Source organism: Cololabis saira, chromosome 1, assembly GCF_033807715.1.
Source record: "Cololabis saira isolate AMF1-May2022 chromosome 1, fColSai1.1, whole genome shotgun sequence".
NCBI classification, from domain to species: Eukaryota; Metazoa; Chordata; class Actinopteri; order Beloniformes; family Belonidae; genus Cololabis; species Cololabis saira.
This window is the reverse complement of record NC_084587.1, coordinates 2,756,529-2,777,146: the sequence shown is the minus strand read 5'-3', so window position 1 is coordinate 2,777,146 and position 20,618 is coordinate 2,756,529. Positions and strand designations below refer to the sequence as shown.

The following is a 20,618-nucleotide window of genomic DNA, read 5'->3' as shown; positions in this document are numbered from 1 at the left end:
TCATCCGCTGATACAGCAGCATCAGCAGCAGTAGTGACTTTCTGCTCTACGTGGCTATGCGTTCTGGCAAATAATTTTTCAACTGCTCCAGAATCATCAGATCACACAAACTGTTAAACTCAGTGACGTCAAGCGCAGCTAACCACCGCTTAAAGTGAGTGGACAGGTCCCTAGTGAACTCCACATATGTCTGACCATTTTTCCTCTCCCAGTACCTAAATCGCTGGCGATATGCCTCCGGCACGAGTTCGTATACTTTAAGCACCGCCGCTTTTATCTTAACGTAAATAGAGCTGTCCTCAAGGCTCAAAGACGAATAAGCCTCCTGCGCTTTCCCTGAGAGGACACACTGTAACATCAGGGCGCAGTCTGCATCAGACCAATTTCTAGCCTTGGACACACGCTCAAACAGTAGAAAAAAAGTATCTGGATCCCTTTCATTAAACTGTGGCAGCCAACGCAAATTGTTTATATCAAAGCGATCCACAGAAGACTTAGACCCCTGCTCGCCCTTAACAGACATATGCTTCTGCAACTCCAACTTTGCCATCTCTGACTCATGGCGGAATCTCGCTATTTCAATCTGTGTTTTACTTTCCAATTCATGTTTTCTAAGTTGTAACAACAAAATCTCCCTCTGCTGCTCAAAAGTTAACCCGTGTGCAGGCACAGCCACCGTAGGTGCAACAGAAGCAGTGGCCTCACCAAAATCTAAATCAAAAACCACTTCTTCCTCGCCTGACATGAGCTCAAGCGACACCAACTTAGATTTTATAGCAGTTTTAATATTATCCTTGAGACGCCTGTCTCCCACAACCTCCACTGAAAAATGACCTGCAACCGCGAGCAACTGCTCCTTTGAAAGCGCATCCAAAGCCTCCTGAGACGGATTGGCAATAAATGCGTCCACCACAGACATGATAAATACTTAGACCGAACAACAAGAACAAACTTTACGCACACAACCGGACCCGACAAGCAACTGTGCGCACCAAAGAGGAATAATCCTCCGCTCGGCTTGGAGTTCCCCCCGCTATCTACCTAACAAAAAACTTACTAAACTCAACCCTAGTCTTCATGCATGACACGACGGGCATTTTAAACACAAAACCCGGTGACGCAGTAGAGCCCAAACTGAACTCGCCTGACGCCACGGACGTGTACCCCCAGACCCCAATGTCCAATCGCGTTTATGCACAAAAATAACAAACTAAAACAAAAAAAGGTCAACACGCCTCCATGGAAACAGTGTTGCTACAGCCTACAAGGGAAAAACGCTGCACCAATTCACAGACAACTACGCACAGCCACCCTGTCCGGTCAAGCTGAAAATAGCGCAAACAGGACAGACAAGCCAAAAAGCTCCCTCAAAAGAAACAGGTAAGTAACCCAAAACTTCGTGCAAAGCCACAAACAAACTTAGTTACTTACCCTGCAAAAGCACTCCAAACTTAAAGTCCGTTCCCTTAAACAAACAAACAACCGTGCAGCCGCCTGCACTAACAAACAAAACTGTAGGCGCGCACTCCAAACTAATTACGCACACCTGTGCCAAACCAGACTGCAGCTCAAAACAGGCCCTTAACAAGCTGCTACAACTTTATCAAACCTAAAGCTGCAAGCACTAAACTGCACAACCAGGTATTAAACAAAACAATGGCGCACACTTCACTCATTAAAGCTTACCTATACGCAAAATAACCGTGAAAAACACGGCACGAGCCCCCATTTGTCATAACCCTGGCTCAAAGGCCATGACAAAAGAAGGGGAAAGGACGCAACGTACTAGTAAATTAAGATATTTATTAAGGTAAATCAATAATCACAAATAACATAAGGAATGGGATGTGTAAAGTCAGTAAAATCAGTAGTATGGATGTGGATGTGTGTAAATGTGCTGTATGGTGTTGTGTGTGCAAAAGGCTCAACAAAACCAAAAGGAGTGCTGCCAGGATGAAGAGAGAGAGAGAAAGACTGAAGCCCCAGCCTTTTCTCTTCCTGAGGAGCACCCAGCCCAGGTGCTCCAGATCTAACAATCAGCTGGCTCCACCTCGAAGAGGAAAACAGAGAGAGAGGGACTGAGACACAATATAACATAGGCCATCACACCGCCACAAAGATTTTGCTGGCCTTAATGTTTCCTGTGTTTTATTTTGTTATTATTGATCAATTTAGTGTTGATGTGTGTGTGACAGACGTGTGTTTGGGGCGTTAATGAAAATACGGGACAAATCGCGTCCCGTTTTAGTTCAACACGGGACGCAACATTTTTTTCTCAAATAAAAGGACAATTCCGTATTTTACGGGACGGGTGGCAACCCTACTTGCAAGTCTTCTTTTATTCGCCGTATCCAGGCTAAAATGCTCCCGAACATTTGAAGTTTTGTTACCCGCAGCTGCGCTGGGACGCAAAAAAAAAAGGCTGCGCTGAGACGTCCTGCAGCGCGGCTGTCAGCAGAGATTGTATGAGGTGAAGTGAAGTGAGATGCCTCACTCCATTGGGAAAAAAAAACCTCTGGTGACAATTGCCGACAATTTTGATTAACGCAAATCGTTGCAGCCCTAATTATGATCGGAACACAAGCCATTCCACGGCCCGGTAGTAACGGCTCTACGGACCGGTACCGGTCCAGGGACCGGGGGTTAGGAATCACGGCTCTAGTGTATCTCTCCTTTGCCTTTAACAGGCTGTGTGCTGCAATTCGGTCCCGATTTTCCCGCGCTGGGCTGCGGATGTGACGGCACGACGCTGCATGCACGTTCTCCCCGTTCTCCCGTGCCGGCTTCACTGTTGGCTGCAGTACCCCCAACGGCCGACGTGGTGAAGGGTGGCGCTAGAGAGTCTCATTTCTTAAAAGGAGCCTCAAGCTCCTTTAAAAGGAACAGAGATTTTTATAAAACCAAGATGCAGGACAAAATTGATGGAACGTTGTGTTTCTGTGAAAGGAATCAATTTATGGAACAATCTGAACAAAGAAAACAAAGAATCCAAATCAAACATTACATTCAAAAGAACAATTAAAACCTGTATGTTAAGGAAATATAACGAAAAATGTTGAGTTTGATTGACATACCCGTAGGCGGTGGTAATTTTATTTAATGTTATTTTAATTTTATTTTAGTTGTTTTTATTCACTTAGTTTTTTTTTAATTATTATTATTAATTTATGTTATTTGTGAAAGGGGCAGATAAGATAAGATTCTTCTTCTTTCTGCTCCCTTTTCATTCATAAGTTAGGAACATTTGTATTTGTGTTTGTATTAAATTGTTTTGTTTTTTGAATGAAATAAAGAATAAAATGAAATGAAATGAAATGGAGTAGATCTGTAGGACATGAGGATCTATTACTCGGTCTTCTTGTTGGAGAATTTTCTTTGTCAGTCTGTACTGCTCTCTCCGCATGACCATTTCCTTGATGATGGTGAGGACTAGATGTGGTGTTCTTAAATTCTTGCTATCTCGCCAGGGCCTGGAACTCTGCACTGGAGAAGTGAGGACCATTGTTGCTCACCACCTCATCCAGGATCCCAAACTTTGCACAGGTTTCTTTGAGTCTCTGAATGACTTTACTGCTTGTTGTGGATGTTACTGTACGTGCAGCACCTGGAGGAGCCGTGAGTAATAATCTGATATTACTAGGTAACTGTTCTTGTTGTGTTCACAGAGGTCAACAGCTATTCTGTTCCATGGATGGTCAGGCAGAGGTGAGTTGTGCCACAGAGGGTGCTGGTACAGTTATCAAAGAGTTAATAATAACCGAAGGATAATCATTAATCATTTTTAAAGTAGATTATTTATCAAATTGAATTATCAAAATGAATTAATCCAAACAGGGCACCACCTGATGTAATCAGGAAAATGATAACTAAACAGCAAAAATCAGTCTCAAGGTATATTATTCTACAGAATAATAGCGAAGTAAGGAGTCCACCTTTGCAACCAGCAGTTGTGACAAATATGTGCAAAATAATCACAAACAACTTTTCTCATTCAAATTAATCAGAATTTATTTTCACAAGTGTCAAAAAGATGATAAAACACTGAGGGTAAATTCTGATGCCTAAACTACACATAAAATCAACAACTAACAGTAAACACAAACTTCAGATTACGTGTTTGTGTGTGTGTGTGTGTGTGTGTGTGTGTGTGTGTGTGTGTGTGTGTGTGTGTGTGTGTGTGTGTGTGTGTGTGTGTGTATATGCATGTACATGAATGTGTATTATTAGGGCCTGAGCGCTGACAGTGCGAAGGCCCTATTGTATCTGCAGGAATTGTTCTCGTTCTTCTTCCGACGAAATTAGGACCTTTTTGCCCCCCTAAACGTGCCCCAAAAGTCACCAAATTCTGCACGCAAGCAAAGCCTGGCGAAAAATTGGATATTTAATGGTTTGCATTAATTGGCGTGGCCTAACGGCTCAACGGAAATCCAGATCAGCAGAATAACGAGAGGACACGTGGCCGCATCCTGCAGTAAAAAAAAACAAAAAAAACCCACAATACAGCTTTTTTATCTTTCCTCAAAGTCAAAGCATCGCAAAACATATAGGGCTTCATCGGAAGCTCTGATTACATTTACCATTAAGTTTACCGTTAGCGAAAAACACACTACTGTATGATTCTTTTCTAATATTCTGACACAGATGTCTTGTTGTGTTTGCAATGAGCAGGAAACTGAAATTCAGCAGGGAAAGAAAGAACTTTTTTATTTAAATGATGGAACAATGGAACATAAACTGGTGAAAAATCTAATTTAAGATAAACACATTTTTGAGTTGAAACTGAAAACAAAACTCCTGATTTCTTTTTTCCTCAGAACATAACATAGCATGTCTAAATTGGTACCTGTAACTGATCTCTCAGAGTAAAAACTGCCCCACACTGATCCGACATTTTTTTATCCGGTGTGAATTCGCTGATGACGCCTTAGATTACCTTGTTCGGTAAAAGCTGCCCCACATTGATCACATCTGTAAGGCTTATCCCCAGTGTGAATACGCTGATGACGCCTTAGATGACCTTGTTCGGTAAAAGCTGCCTCACACTGATCACATCTGTAAGGCTTAAATCCAGTGTGAATACGCTGATGACTCCTTAGACTACCTTGTCGGGTAAAAACTGCCCCACACTGATCACATCTGTAAGGCTTAAATCCAGTGTGAATACGCTGATGACTCCTTAGACTACATTGTCGGGTAAAAGCTGCCCCACACTGATCACATCTGTAAGGCTTATCCCCAGTGTGAATTCGCTGATGACGCCTTAGACTACCTTGATGGGTAAAAGCTGCCCCACACTGATCACATCTGTAAGGCTTATCCCCAGTGTGAATACGCTGATGACGCCTTAGACTACCTTGTTCGGTGAAAGCTGCCCCACACTGATCACATCTGTAAGGCTTATTTCCAGTGTGAATACGCAGATGACACCTTAGATTACCTTGTTCGGTAAAAGCTGCCCCACACTGATCACATCTGTAAGGCTTTTCTCCAGTGTGAATACGCTGATGACACCTTAGATTACCTTGTTCGGTAAAAGCTGCCCCACACTGATCACATCTGTAAGGCTTATCCCCAGTGTGAATACATTGATGACGCCTTAGATGACCTTGTTGGGTAAAAGCTGCCCCACACTGATCACATCTGTACGGCTTAAATCCAGTGTGAATACGCTGATGACTCATTAGACTACCTTGTCGGGTAAAAGCTGCCCCACACTGATCACATCTGTAAGGCTTTTCTCCAGTGTGAATACGCTGATGACTCCTTAGATGACCTGACATGGTAAAATCTGCCCCACACTGATCACATCTGTAAGGCTTTTCTCCAGTGTGAATACGCTGATGACTGCTTAGACTACCTTGTTCAGTAAAAGCTGCCCCACACTGATCACATCTGTAAGGCTTATGCCCAGTGTGAATACGCTGATGACGCTTTAGATCACCTGACATGGAAAAAGCTGCCCCACACTGTTCACATTTGTACGGCTTTTCTCCAGTGTGAATACGCTGATGACTCCTTAGATGACTTTGTTGAGTAAAAGCTGACCCACACTGATCACAGGTGTACAGCTTCTCTTCAGTATGAATCCTCTTTCGGACCTTCAGACCTGGTGAAGTGGTGAGGACTTTATCCCTCCTATCACAGCAGTAACTCTTGGTTCTCTCTTTGGCTTTATGTTTCTGTAAGGAAAGGGAAAAAGACTTAGATCCTGTTGTTGGTTGACCTGACAAATCCTTTTTCAATTCAAGTCAAGGGCTGTCTGTCATGTTCGCAGTGAAACAAAGAAGAGTTTTATCTCTGAGTGCTATGTTAAGCATGTTCTGTTATCAGGAACCACCCAACTCTTCCCCTGAGGGCAGAATAGTCTTTATTACAGTCGGGACTTAAAAATTTAATTTAAACATTTCAGTTTCACTGGGCCCTCGATAGCTCAGCAGGCCCCATTTACAAGGCTATTGCCCTCATGCAGGGAGCGCAGGTTTGAATCCTGGGGCCTCATGTACAAAGAGTGCGTAGATTTCAATGTGAATCCGTGCGTGGAATTCTTGCGTACGCAAAAGAAAAAATGAAGCGGCGCCGCCAGCCGGAATCCTGTACGCACTGTGCGTACAATTTTTTTGAAGGATTAATTTTTGGTACGTGCTGGGTCCACCGTTTGATGACAGACAAGAGGCGACTGGCCCGGGAGTTTGACGAAACGGGAGGCGCAGACCGCTTCAAATAGGCAAGAACATCATTATTTAATTTAATGACTATTCTGATAATTTTGGTGGAGCCACATCTGGCTGGGATTTTTATTGTAGCATCGGCTATCTGCTAGTTGAAACGTGTGGTCAGTTAGCCTATTTGAGTTTTATGGTGCTTTTATGATGTTCTTATAGTTCATGCGTGCTGTCCTTTTTTTTTTTTTTACTTTTTTATAGGTGCGCCGTCACCTTAATGTTTAGCTGTGTTTTCATCTGTGTTTCTGATGCGCTGACACCTTAATGTTTCTGTTTGCATCTGTGTTTCTGGTGAGCATAATAATGTCACCATGTGTAGTGCGCTGTGCGCACGTTATCCAATTTGTCACTGCAAAGTTTTGTTTGAGGAAAAAAGATCTTTGAAATACTTATTGAACTCTGAATAGCCAACCAACCTATCCTCTAACTAATGGATAGTGTAATATTCAGGCCGAGTGAGACTCTGAAATTAGCCGTATAGAGCAGTGGACGGACTGTTTCTGTGCCTATTACGAAATTGAATCCTGGCGGCGCCACTGTCCTAATGATTTATAAAGGGACAGCGGTGGATGCTATTAATCTCCAACATTATTGATATTGGAATACGTTTTATCACACAATAGTTTACCGTGAACAGCTGCTGACAAAAACACGAGCTCTTGACAGCAAACGCTCTCTTTTTCTGTTGGCATCGAGATGCAGTTGCTGCACAGACACCATTGATTTTGTCCAACTCTCGCCTCATCCCGTCTTTCTTGGTCTTCATTTGGCTCGTTTTGATATGGGTTTTCAATGTTGTCCTCCTCCTCGACCCTGCGCTCGGGTTCAAATTGAAACGGCTGAACAGATGAAATGATTAGCGTCTGGATTATCTGGTTGAACAGTCACAACAGTGTTCGGGGGCCAGCAGGTGCAGCCGTGTGACGTCACTGCCCAGAGTGTATTGCGGTGTAAACAACAATGGCGACCTACGAGTTAAATTATATTTTCAAATTTTATAAAAACGAAGATATCAAAAAGGTTTTTTATATCACATTGTTATAATTGATACCAACATTTATCTTTTAAGACCTATATGTCTTAATAGCCAGGGTTCCCTTTAAAACTGTGCATACGCCCAAATCCACGTATGTTTCTTTGAACATCACAATCAACGTGGATTTGAGCGCTCATGCTTGAGCACAACACTCCGGCCTGTCTCCTCCCTCAATAGATATATTTGAATATGATAATGAGGATAATTATCCATTAAAACCTGCTCCTCTTAACAAGAAACTTGCAAAAACAAGTAAAACAAATAAAATAAACACTCCTGTCAGAAGTTGAGGCCTGGAAAAAATAATTTATTTGGGGGCATTTCTTCCGATTTAAGCTGCATTGCATTATGGGTATTGTTGTTCTTTGCTTTGTGTTGCCTTCCGTGAAGAGTTGTTTTATTATTGTAGCGACTAAATCCAATATTTCGGCGTTACTGGCTGCTGATTGTTTGTTTTGACGTGTTCTCCGCTAAATAAGATCAACAGGATCCTTTGATGGTAAGATGACAAGCCACTTTTTATAAACAGTCTTTATAAACGTAAAAATATGTGTGAATAAAGCAGAAAAAACGTAACTTAACGCAGAGCACAGTCGAAAACTGTTTGCTTCCCCTTTCCACAGTAACACCTGTGTCAAATACCAATCCCCACGACTTTATCAACAGAAAAGGTTCCAACTCTAATTATTTCTCAAAATTATTTGTTGTCCTCCAGACAGTCAAAATTGTTATGCCAGACATTAACAGACAGCTCAGAGCACAAAACACAAACCTCCTTCACCTGTCCTAGAATTTATAAGGCATTCCAAGTCGCCCCCAGACCCAGCCTGGTAACTCCGAATTCCCCGAATTCCGAGCCCTCAAGTCCCGGACTTGAAGTAGTCTGCCACTCTCAAACTCACGGCCTCCGCTCGGGGTAGTCACATGGTCCGGCAGGAATCACCCCCCCGGCACAATACCGACTCAATAGGTAGAGAGGAGACTGTCGCGCGCAGCTTATTTCGGCCGTTTTCTTTCCAAAAAACTCACCCGAAAGAACAGCGAGGTGTTTCTGAAGCCACAGAGTTCGCTTGATGCCAATCCGTGGGGGGATCCTCTTACCCCTCCGGACATCTGGCCCTCTTCTCGACCTTCACTTGATAGGGGAGTACAAGGTTGTTTCGTGCACTTAAATCACCTTCCGACCCGGAAGAGAGAAGAAAAAAAATCCGCCCACACAATTGAGGTCCCTTCGTGGTCGACAAATTGTGGTGGCAAAAATTGTTGTTTAAAAATGAATGTCAGGACACCTCAGCTGTCTTTCTGATGCTTTAATGAAAAGAAGAAAATTCATGAACGGAGCCACACGGTCCAACAGTCAGTCCCGAGTGAGCTGAACATGTTTTGAGACAAGTTATCTTATAGTTGAGAAGCTGGGAAACTAGACAAAATATCAAAATATTCCCAAGTGAATCTTTGAAAGTTTGCATCTCTTTCTGTACATTCAATGCTGGTGCTCCATTAGCACTTGCGTCTAGGAGTTGCAACTCCTTTCGTTTTTTACTTAGTCTCAGCAAAGCTCCTTTCAGCTTGGTCATCCAAGCAACTGCAACCTTTAATCTTTGCCAGTCTGAGAAAGAAGTGATTAGTTGAGAGGTGGCATTTGTGTTGACAATCGTTGCATTGATCCTGAGATTCCCTTTCATCTCCGGGTCGTCAGCAGTCACACTGAAATCCATAGGAGTCTTTGGCCACTTCTCAAGTTCCCACAGAAATTTAGGGCCTTCCATCCATCTTTGTCCTGGTTTCAAAAGCCTTTCTTTTTTTTTACCATATCTGGGTTACTTTCATGCCCCTCTGCTACATCAACTTCAGACTCTGCATCTTCATCATTTGCCTTGGTTGTTCAAGAGTTCCTCAATTCTGTCAACTGCAATTCTGTTGGCATGAACTAAAGGGTAGCCACTCACCCAGGCTCTGTGTCAAAGGAACATGACCTCGGCATAGGAATGTTCACTTGAAAACAGGCAACAGACAGTGTTATACCAAAATCTCCCATTACACAACTTAAATACCATGGCATGACTCTGCTGTCAGTGTCAGCCTCAGGTCTCATAAATAGATACGTACAGCCCTCTAGCTGTTTGGAAGAAGAACTTACCAAACAATAAAAATATAATATGGCTCATACATGCCAGCCCCTAATTGCGTCTTGCAGAAGACAAAGCAATTAACAAATTTATATTCAAGGAGCCACAATGATGCAAACCAACCTCAAAATACACCAATATGCATAAGAGCCAAATCCATGTTTCCCATAACTTATACCAGTGGTTCCCAACCTTTTTTCCTTGGAGCCCCCCCTACTTGTGTCTAAGACCAGCCAGGCCCCGCGACCCGTACGTACTAGCACCAAAATAGTCTTTAATTGAAAAAATGAACATTAATTATGTTTTTTTGACACATTTCTCATTGTTTTACATTGTTTTACTTTATGTATACATATGACTTTGTTATTCTCCAATGTCACCAATGTATAAAATACGCACAAAAGGACATAAAAGGACGTAAAAATATTTCTGAAAAATGTCTCTTAATATTTTAACATTTTTCTTTAACAACATGTCGGAGTAAATTAAATGTTGAGTAATTATATAATAATAAGGCATGAAATTATTTCCTGGGTTTGTCACCAGTGTATAAAAAACAAAAAATATTCAAGACATTCATAAATTATTCCTAAAAATGTCTTATGAATGACTCATTCGCAAATGTAATTTTACAACTGCATAATTTCAAAGCAGACAAAGTTTTGCGCCCCCCCAGGGGGTGCCCGGACCCTAGGTTGGGAGACACTGACTTATACAATAAACCCAATAAATCACACTGCTTCACATAACAGACATATCTTTTTTTACAGGTCTTTCAATCACATTTGTCTTGGTTTGGAGACGAACCAGTTCTGTGATGGGGCGATCATTGTGCATTGCCTCAGAATCACATAGCACCTTATGAAATCCTTCATCATCTAATGTTTGCTGACAAAGCACAGACCTCAGAATCTTTCTGATCATTCTTATGAGACGCTCCCAGGTGCCACCATGATGTGATCAGATGGTGGGTTAAAACTCCACTTGATTCCTCTTTGTGACAAAGCCTTTTCAATTTGGTTATGATTTAAAGAGGCTAAGGCTTCTTGCAGCTCTCTTTCTGCTCCCACAAAATTGGTGCCATTGATCTCATGTGTGAAACCTGTCCTCTTCGACAGATGAATCTTCTCAGAGCGTTAATGCATGAGTCGGTATCTAGCGAGTAGGCCACTTCCAGGTGCACGGCCCTACTTGTCATGCAGGTGAACACCACTCATTACCGTTTCACCATGTTACGACCTCTTCTCACATCCACTGGCTCGAAATAATCTACACCAAAGTAAGTGAATGGTGGTAGATCAGGGACACTCTCTCTCCAGGCAGGTCTGCCATTTTTTGTTCACCAGTCTTAGCTCCATACCGCTTACAGAACAGGCATCTGGCTATGACCATTCTCACTGGTGAAATACCGTTTGTGATCCAAAATGTTCTCCTGACAGTGGAAAGGACATGCTTTCTGCCTCCATGACGAAGCTGTTAATGGAAATGACTGACAATAAGGTAGGATATGTGTTGGTCCTTTGATAGAATGAGGGGATGTTTTACGTCCTCAGGGATAGCTGCTTTGCTCAGCCGTCCTCCAACACGCAGAAGCCCATCTTCTAAGATAGGATCCAGCTTGTAGATGCTGCTACATCTGGGTATTTCTGGATTGCTGGAGTTTAGTGCTGCAATTTCATCAGGGAATCTCTCAAGCTGACAAAAGGCAACTATGGCTGTCTCAGCTTCAGTTATATTTTCCAGCGACATCCGTTGATTCCCAAGTGAATCTTTGAAAGTTTGCATCTCTTTCTGTACATTCAATGCTGGTGCTCCATTAGCACTTGCGTCTAGGAGTTGCAACTCCTTTCGTTTTTTACTTAGTCTCAGCAAAGCTCCTTTCAGCTTGGTCATCCAAGCAACTGCAACCTTTAATCTTTGCCAGTCTGAGAAAGAAGTGATTAGTTGAGAGGTGGCATTTGTGTTGACAATCGTTGCATTGATCCTGAGATTCCCTTTTATCTCCGGGTCGTCAGCAGTCACACTGAAATCCATAGGAGTCTTTGGCCACTTCTCAAGTTCCCACAGAAATTTAGGGCCTTCCATCCATCTTTGTCCTGGTTTCAAAAGCCTTTCTTTTTTTTTACCATATCTGGGTTACTTTCATGCCCCTCTGCTACATCAACTTCAGACTCTGCATCTTCATCATTTGCCTTGGTTGTTCAAGAGTTCCTCAATTCTGTCAACTGCAATTCTGTTGGCATGAACTAAAGGGTAGCCACTCTCACTGTTGCCATATACTTGCGATGAACCGTTTATTACCCACTCCAGTAAGGTTCTGATCGCATAGGGTCCTTCAGCCTGACTGTTGATCACTTCCCAGGGTTCCATCAGCTTGGATGCATTGGTGCCAACTAACAAGTCCATCCATCCATCCATTATCTATACCCGCTTTATCCTTTGCAGGGTCACGGGGGTCTGCTGGAGACTACCCAAGCTATTTTCAGGCAAGAACAACTAACAAGTCAACATCAGCATTTATGTGAGGAATTTTAAGATCTTTCAGATAAGGCCATTTAGCCAGCTGCTCATCACTGATGATGTTGTCGGTAGAGACAGGCATGTCTTTCTGGGTAAACACATTAGGAAGTTGATAGAAATGTTTGCCAGATAATTCTGAAATCTCCAAGCCATTAATGGAACTTGTCACTGTCTTATTATTACTCATGGTGCGGAGATGAATCTTGGCATTTCGTCCTTGAGTGTTCAGCTTATGAAGGAGTTTTTCCAGAGCAGAAAGTACCTGTGCTCCCTGCGTCCAGAAATGCATATGTTTCAACAAGCTTAGTTCCCTTTGAACTCTTCACTTGAACAGGCAAGATGGGAAGAATACCATTACGGTGGCCAGCCCCTGTATGGCCACAAGTTGAGGAAGTTGTGCAGCTTTCAAAGGCCTTCTTTAGCTGCTCTGTATCATTCCGGTTAACTCTTTCCTTTTGTCCAATGTGCAAAATACTGGGATGCATTTGGCTGCACTGTTTGCAAGTGATGCGCCTATCCCAACTCTTACTTAAGTGTCCTGTGTTCAAGCGGCCAAAACATAAACATTTCTCCTTTAGAAAGTCATATTTTTTCCGGTGTGACCTTTTTTCCAGTTGTTGACATTGTTCCAGTACATGACCATCATGTGCACAATACAAGCAAAAAGAATGGCTTGTGTTGGCGAGGGAAATATCTTTGGTCTGAGCCTCTCCAGTTTTGTAAGCAATTGGTTTACATTTATCCTTAATAGAAACATGAGTTGCAAACCTGTTTCTTTTCAGTTGTGATTTAATTTGAGGCTTACTTGGTCTTGTTATTCCTTCAACAGGTTGAATGTCCTGTATGTCGCCAAAGACTGGATCTGAGATTATTCTGACTTGCTTCTCAACGAAGGAAACAATGTCTGGGAAACATGCTCTTTGACCAGTTTTCTCAAAAATGTCACTTGCCTTTGTTCTCCATTTTTCTCTGAGTTTGCATTCTTTACAGCGGACACGTGTGGGTGAAGAAGACACAGGGGAACTTGTTCCAAAAAGAGGAGCTGTGTCGGCGGTGTGGAAATTCTTTGGTTTCAAAAAAGACGACGTCCAACAAAAGTCAATCGGATGCAAGTGTTGTAGGGCTAAAGTTGTAGCCGCGGGAAGCAACACCAGCAACTTGCTCCACCACCTCAGCCGCAAACATGTAATGGAATACCAAGAATGCATGAAGCTGAGGTCTGCGCCCACCACGTCAGGTAACACTAGACGTGCGGGAGAAAATCCCAGTCAGACAACAATTAAAGACGCCTTTGCTAGGGGGACTGCATATGAAAAAAAGAGCAAACGGTGGATTGATATAACAAACGCGATCACGGTCCACCTCGCCAAAGACATGGTACCACTAAGTACCGTGGAAAAACACGGCTTCGGGGAGTTGATAAAAACTCTGGATCCAAGGTATGAGATACCAAGTAGAAAATATTTTAGTCAAACAGCACTCCCAAATTTATATGAAAAGCACAGAGTTAAGCTACAAGCAGACGTAGCTACCGCTCCCCACTTCTCCGCAACGACTGATTTGTGGTCCAGTCGCAGCATGGAGCCATACTTAAGTCTGACTGTTCACTTTATAAGTGACGACTGGATGTTGAGAAGCCATTGTCTGCAAACGAGTTATTTTCCTGAAGACCACACCGGGGAGTTACTCGAAACAGGCCTGAAAGAGGCACTTGATTCCTGGGGGCTTTCAGAGCAGAGGCTAGTGGCCATCACAACTGACAGTGGAGCCAACATCATTAAGGCTGTCGAGTTAAACAATTGGACAAGACTCCAGTGCTTTGGACACAGGCTTCATCTTGCCATAGGTAAGCAATAGTTATTTCATTAATATCAAACTATAATAATTAATAGCTGTCAAATTATATTAATAAATATAATGTGGTCGCCTCTTCCCAGTTTTCTGTTATCTATATTATTATTATCAATGCATGACTTTTCATGATGGGGGGGGGGGGGGGGGGGGGGGGGGGGGGGGGCGTTAAAGATTAGTATTTTGGGGTTATACATTAATCTGTTGTAATCGATTTAACATGATTATTACCAAACAAATAACGTTGTTTTTACAGAGAGGGGTGTGAAAGATGACCGCATTCAACGCTCAGCTGGAGTCTGCAAAAAAATTTTGGCAGCCTTTTCATATTCTTGGAAAAAAAGGAGGGACCTGGCCATTGCTCAGGATGAACTGGGTCTTCCAAAGCACATGCTCACTACTGAGACTCCCACCAGGTGGGGGTCACGTCAGAAGATGATTCAGAGAGTACTTGAGCAGGAGAGAGCCATCAGTCAGGTTCTAAGAGCTGACAAAAAATCAAGACACTTGGTCCTCAGTTGGCAAGATGTGGATGTCTTGGAGGCTGTCAACAAGGTGTGTGGATGTTTTTTTTCTTTTATTATGTGCTCTTCATTTTTACAGATATAGCTATGTTCAACACAGCTCTTTTTTCTCTTGCTTATTTACTCTGCAGAGGATTCACGTTTTTAATTTTCATGTTATGGATATGACAATCTCTCTTTCTCTCTCTCAGGTGTTGAGCCCACTCCAGGACTTCACAGATGCCTTGTCTGGAGAGCAATATGTCAGCGTGTCATACGTCAAGCCGGTAATTCATCTCTTCAACACAACCATTCTTGCTGAGGAAGACAACAATCCTCAACTGACCAAGGATGTCAAGAGAAACATTCTCACCTACTTGAATGAGAAATTCTCAGATCCAGACACAGATGACCTGCTCGATATTGCATCAATCCATGATTCAGAACCACCTACATCAGGAAAGAAAAGGTGGAACATGTCATTTCCAGAGCAGTGGAAGAAATCAAGGCACTAAAGGATCAACAGCAAGACCCTCTCCCAGGGCCTTCTGGTGCAGCAGCAGCAGGGCCTGCTCCGCCTGAGGAAAAAAGACTTTGTCCAGCTTTTTCAAAAAGCAGAGCACCATCGGCATGGGCTGCAGCAGAGACCCACTCTCAGAGGAGGAAAGCATCAAGATGGAGCTGAGAGCCTACTTGCAGACCACAGAGGTTGACAGTGATGCAGACCCTTTGGAGTGGTGGAGATGCCATCAGGCACATTTCCCCTGTGTTGCAAAGCTAGCTCGACAGTATTTGTGCATACCTGCCACCAGTGCTCCATCTGAGAGAGTATTCAGCACTGGTGGCAACATTGTCATGTGCCACAGGGCTGCACTCAAACCCGATGCTGTGGACCGTCTGGTTTACCTCGCACAAAATTTGTAGTGGTTGCCAGAGATGCCTTATTTATGGAGCTTGTCCATAAAGTTGAAACATGTCAATATTGTTGTTTCTATGCTACAGGATAATGCTGCAAGCCAAATTGCACTTTTTTAATTTAAAACTTGAATATTGTGCCTGGGCTTGAACAATATTATTATTAATGCAAGTTGCATATTTTTAGTTTACCATTTATTTGTTTACCTCAACATTAATGTTCACTGGTTGTTTACATTGTGTAGTTCATTTTTACAAAATGTTTTTTTCAAGTTGTTTGCAAATTTTGTTAAATAAAGGGTTCTGTATTTTGACTACAACTGTCATGTATTCTGATTCCTTCACTTCATTAGAATCATAAGTGCCGCCACCTCATTGTAAACGGCATCATTTTGTGAGGCCATGCAAACCTGTATTTATACTAGTGTGGACATTAATGTTTTTCTACAATATTTCCTCCTCATGACAGTAAAATAGGCCATTCTAAGCCAATTTACTGCAGCAATTCCTTTCCAAATCATTAGAAAATGTGGTTACCACCCAGTTGTGCATGAAAAAAAAAGATACCGTGATATACCGTGAAACCCCTATAATTTTGAAAAATACCGTGATATAAATTTTTGGTCATACCGCCCAGCACTAAGTAGACGCCCCATCGAGCGCTGAGCCGTAAGTCAACGTCGCCGCCATATTGGATGTGGCAAGACTGCGCTGTAAACTAATAAAAGTAAATTGACTTATTTTCATAAAGCTCCTTTCTAGAAAGAAATTTACGTTTTACGTCTCATGTATTCGTTCACACACGCACCAATATACTTGGGAATGACGTCATGAGTTCAGAGGTCTTGTTTACAAACTGATTTATTTGTTACACACACAGCCCCGGATGTAGACAACAGGTCCTGGAAGCAGATCTAGTGATTCATAAAAGAAATGAAGGAGTTTCGCAGCAATCATGTGTTATTTAGACGCTGCATCGTCTGTGTCCCGCTGTGCCCCATCCGCTACCGTTATATAGAGAAGCGGCTCGCACAAAACCCCCTAATATCTTCCGAAGGACTCCAAATGACACCAAACTTGCCTGGGTGAGTATACGACCAAAAAAAATGCCAGAAATAAGGTCCAGGTTGTAAAAAACCGAACTTTCCCTTTAAGGGAGGAGGAATAGAGCATGAGCTGACAGGTTGTGACACAAGCGGCTTTGTTATAGTGTCGACTGTACGAGCTGTGGGGTCCAACTGCTGGCTACTGTAAGCTGCATTTAGATCAGATGCAACTTTATTTTTCAACAATGGCTCAGCATAGTCTTGCAGTGAATGAAGAGACACGTGCTGTTGTGAGGGCCGAGGCTCAAAATGTGTAGGTTGTGGAGTGGGAGGAGTAGGCTTGATCTTGGGCTTTGCCCCTTTTTTAAAATACGACTCCATTCCGTCAGAGTGCTTAAATCCAACGCTGCCTTTACTACTGCCACTGGCCTGTAGTACCGCCAGCTTATCACTAGTGGCAGCTATTTCAGTGTCCAAGTCAAGCTGTTCCTTTTGTCTTCTCAAAAGGTATTCCTGCTCCTCCAAAGCATGCTTATTCTTTAAAGCGGCAGCACGAGCCATGAGTGGAGCCCTTTCTGCCTCCGCTCTAATTTGTGCAGAGGCTGTGGAGGATCTGCTACTAGAGAAGGAGCTGGAAGTTGAATCTTTATGACGTGATGGCTTCCTGGAGTATCTTGAAGCAACATTTGAAATGCTGTCATCAGGTTCAATCTGGATCTCCTCTTCCTCCTGCCTCCTCCAGAGGCAGCTTTATTTTGAGCCTCCTCTCCATTTTGATTTTCATCATCTTTTTGATGATGAGCAGCAGCTTTATTGCCTACAGCAAGAGTTTCACTTTTCACTCCATTGTCAACCATTTCATCTTGAACCTGTTAATTTTGTTCAGTGTCATCAAGCACAACACTTTGACCTTCAGTCAACCACTTTGTTGTATCAGCAATGAAATCACAGACATTCAACATTTTACCCTGATACCATATATTAGGGCTGGGCGATATGGCAAAAAAAGTTATCACGATTTTTTTTCCCATATTGAACGATCTCGATTTTTAATCACGATTTTTAAAATCAGAAGATCCCCCGTCCCTTCTGGAATAAAATAGAAAGAAACCAGAGATTAGTTTTTTTTCTATTAACAAATAAAGCAAATAGCATGTTTTAACAAGAGCCATATAGAAAATGGCACAACAAACAGGTAGTTTTAAGCAGTTTAAAAAAGTTTCAAGTAGTTTTAGCAGACAAAAAATTTTTTTATGATCATTTAAAATGTAAACCAATCAAAACATGCGGTTGTTCACAGTTTTTCATTTATTTTGCCATTTTTTTTTCACAATTGCATAGATAAAATTGCAATGACATTTTTAACAACAAAACCAGTAAACTAATATGAGTTGAGCCACTGTCAAGCAGCTGGCGACGCGGTTGCTTAAATTGACCAAAAGGTGGCTCTCTAACATCAGTTTGTGTACTGTGCGTGACTCTGACGCTGGTTAGTAATTAAGGAGTTAAAACTCACTCGCCACTTAGGGGACTCAGTAGCCAGCAGAAACGGCAGTAGGAGCATTTATTACATTTATTAACTGTAGTACCGCTATTATGAGAGGTTATTTCTCACAGTATTAGCCTAAAGGGCTGATTTATGGTCCCGCGTTGCACCAACGCAGAGCCTACGGCGTAGGGTACGCGGCGACACGCACCGTACGGCGCGCGTCGCAACGCGGTTAGGCTTTCTTTTTAATACGAACTGATTAAACTGATTAAATTCTGTAGTGGATAGCCTGAGTAATAAGGACGTACCGTTTTTATGGTGACAAAAAAATCATCATGCTGAGCTCTGCTTGTTGCCTCCGACACATTCACTCCGCTGAGCGCGCACACACACACGCACACACATGCACGCACACACACACCCATGTCGGGGCCGCGGAGTTTCTCCCGGTGATCAGTAATTTGTGTACAAGCAGAGCGAATCACAACTTTAATGAGTGCGGTTCAGTTTGACATTATTGTCAGTCTATGAGAAAAACATTTAATTTTATTAAAATCTAAAAATAATATTTATAGGCTAAAAAAATAAACGTCATTAAAGTAGCCGGCTGGACCTAATCGAGTAGTCGGCTATATGGCCGGCGCTTGTGGAAAGCCCTGCTTTAAGGAACGGACCAGAATTATGCATGGAATGATGAATAAACGTAAAACACAGAGCTACGTACGTCTCCCGTCTGGATCCTTACCGACTGCCTCATGATCAATTAATGCAGACAGCGCGGTGCCAGGAAAGCGGGTTGTGATTGGTTGTCGTGCACTTTGCTGCAGCATGTTTTGCACGTGATCGAGAAAGTATACCCACAGCTGATCACCGTGATCGAACTTAATTTGATCGCGATCACAAATCGAGATCGTATAATCACCCAGCCCTACCATATATCATGCTTTTGTGCTTCATCATCAGGCAATAAACCCAACAAAACCTTATGCACTTGATGTGTTTCTTCAGACAAACCCAAATACTTGTTAAATTCACTTTTAACCTCATTTACCTGCTTTTTATCACTCATCAATACAATAATAGCTTGTTTTAGTTTAGACAGTTTATTTATTTTAGTCTTTCTTTCCTTTTCCAACTTATCTATTTTTTCCCAATAAAGCCTTGGCTGTTAATTTCACCTCACGCCTTTTCTCTTTCTCAGTATGTGTTTTCAACTCTCCACCCACATTAATATCAGTTTCACTGTCAAAATGTTTGTCGGTCCGTGTATTTCGCGGGCATCCGTTTTTTGTTTTGAAATGACAAAATAAAAATAGAGAAATAATCCAAAATAATCTGTTTCCCATCTTTTGTTTTGATAATAAAAAACCCTTATCCGATTTCATTGATGTGTTTGAAAATCGAAATTGGGAAGTAAAACAATTGGGGGGGACATTGCTGCCTTGGTCCTCCGTCGCTGGGCAGGGGCCGAGTGCCCCTGCGGATGTGGGGACTCCGTGACCCTTGGGGTGTCCGCCGGGGTGGCCTCGGGGGGGGGGGGTGGGGCCGGGTCCGGGGATCGGGCCTCCCCTGACCGGGGGGTGCACGGGCGGGCGCGGCGGCGGGGTGGCACCATTCCCAGGTGTCTATGTCTTATGTTGTCAGTATGAATGGGAGGATGTTGGACCGTTTCCCCCTCCGCCTGGGGGCTCCGGCGGCGCCGGGGGTGCCCGTGGAGGTACGGTGGGGCCCTGGCCCGGCTCGGAGGGCCGGCCCCCGTCTACTGGATGGCCGGTGGGGGGACGCGGGTGTCTTATCAGGGCCGGCTTTGCTGGTCCTGCTTCCTGGCTTCGGCCTCCGCTCCCCCTCCTTCCCCCCCAACACGATTCATACGCACATAGGCGAAGGGCGGGGGGTCCGGGTCGTGGGGGGCACCGTCCCGCGTGGCCCGGCACTACCCGCCTCACGGTTTTAACAGCAAAATAGACACTGCACATTCAACACTTAATAAATACATTTGATAAGGACACGTAGTTCGGGAGGGGGGGGGTCGGTGTCAATCGCTACTTGGCCCTCCCCCTCCCCGTTTTTATGGCATTAATCACATGCACTCACATGCCTCCCTCCTACTTCTCCCCTTTGTGGGGTTGCCGGTGGCCTGGGTTCCGGGCTCTTCCGTGCCGGCCTCTGGTCTCGCGGGTGGCGGGGTTGCTCCCCCCCCTCCCCCACTATAGATACACTTCAGGTGGAGCTTTGTTTGGTTTATTACACACACACACACACACACACACACACACACACACACACACACACACACACACACACACACACACACACACACACACACACACACACACGCATGATCATATACATACACACACACACACACATAGACATACACACTGGCTTGTTCACCTGCAAGCTGGCT

General features: G+C 43.4%; 1 protein-coding gene across 1 annotated transcript in view; it reads right to left on the bottom strand.

The window, feature by feature from the left end:
* Nucleotides 1-1,847: 1,847 nt before the first annotated feature.
* Nucleotides 1,848-20,618, bottom strand: part of LOC133449686 (zinc finger protein 239-like) — a 36,317-nt gene continuing 17,546 nt past the window's right edge. Inside the window, exons 4-5 of the mRNA XM_061728786.1 lie at nucleotides 5,606-6,179; nucleotides 1,848-2,050 (exon numbers count right to left, since the gene is read on the bottom strand). Coding sequence (XP_061584770.1) covers nucleotides 2,037-2,050; nucleotides 5,606-6,179 — 588 coding nt within the window. The 3' untranslated portion in view covers nucleotides 1,848-2,036. The remainder of the gene's footprint in view (nucleotides 2,051-5,605; nucleotides 6,180-20,618) is intronic.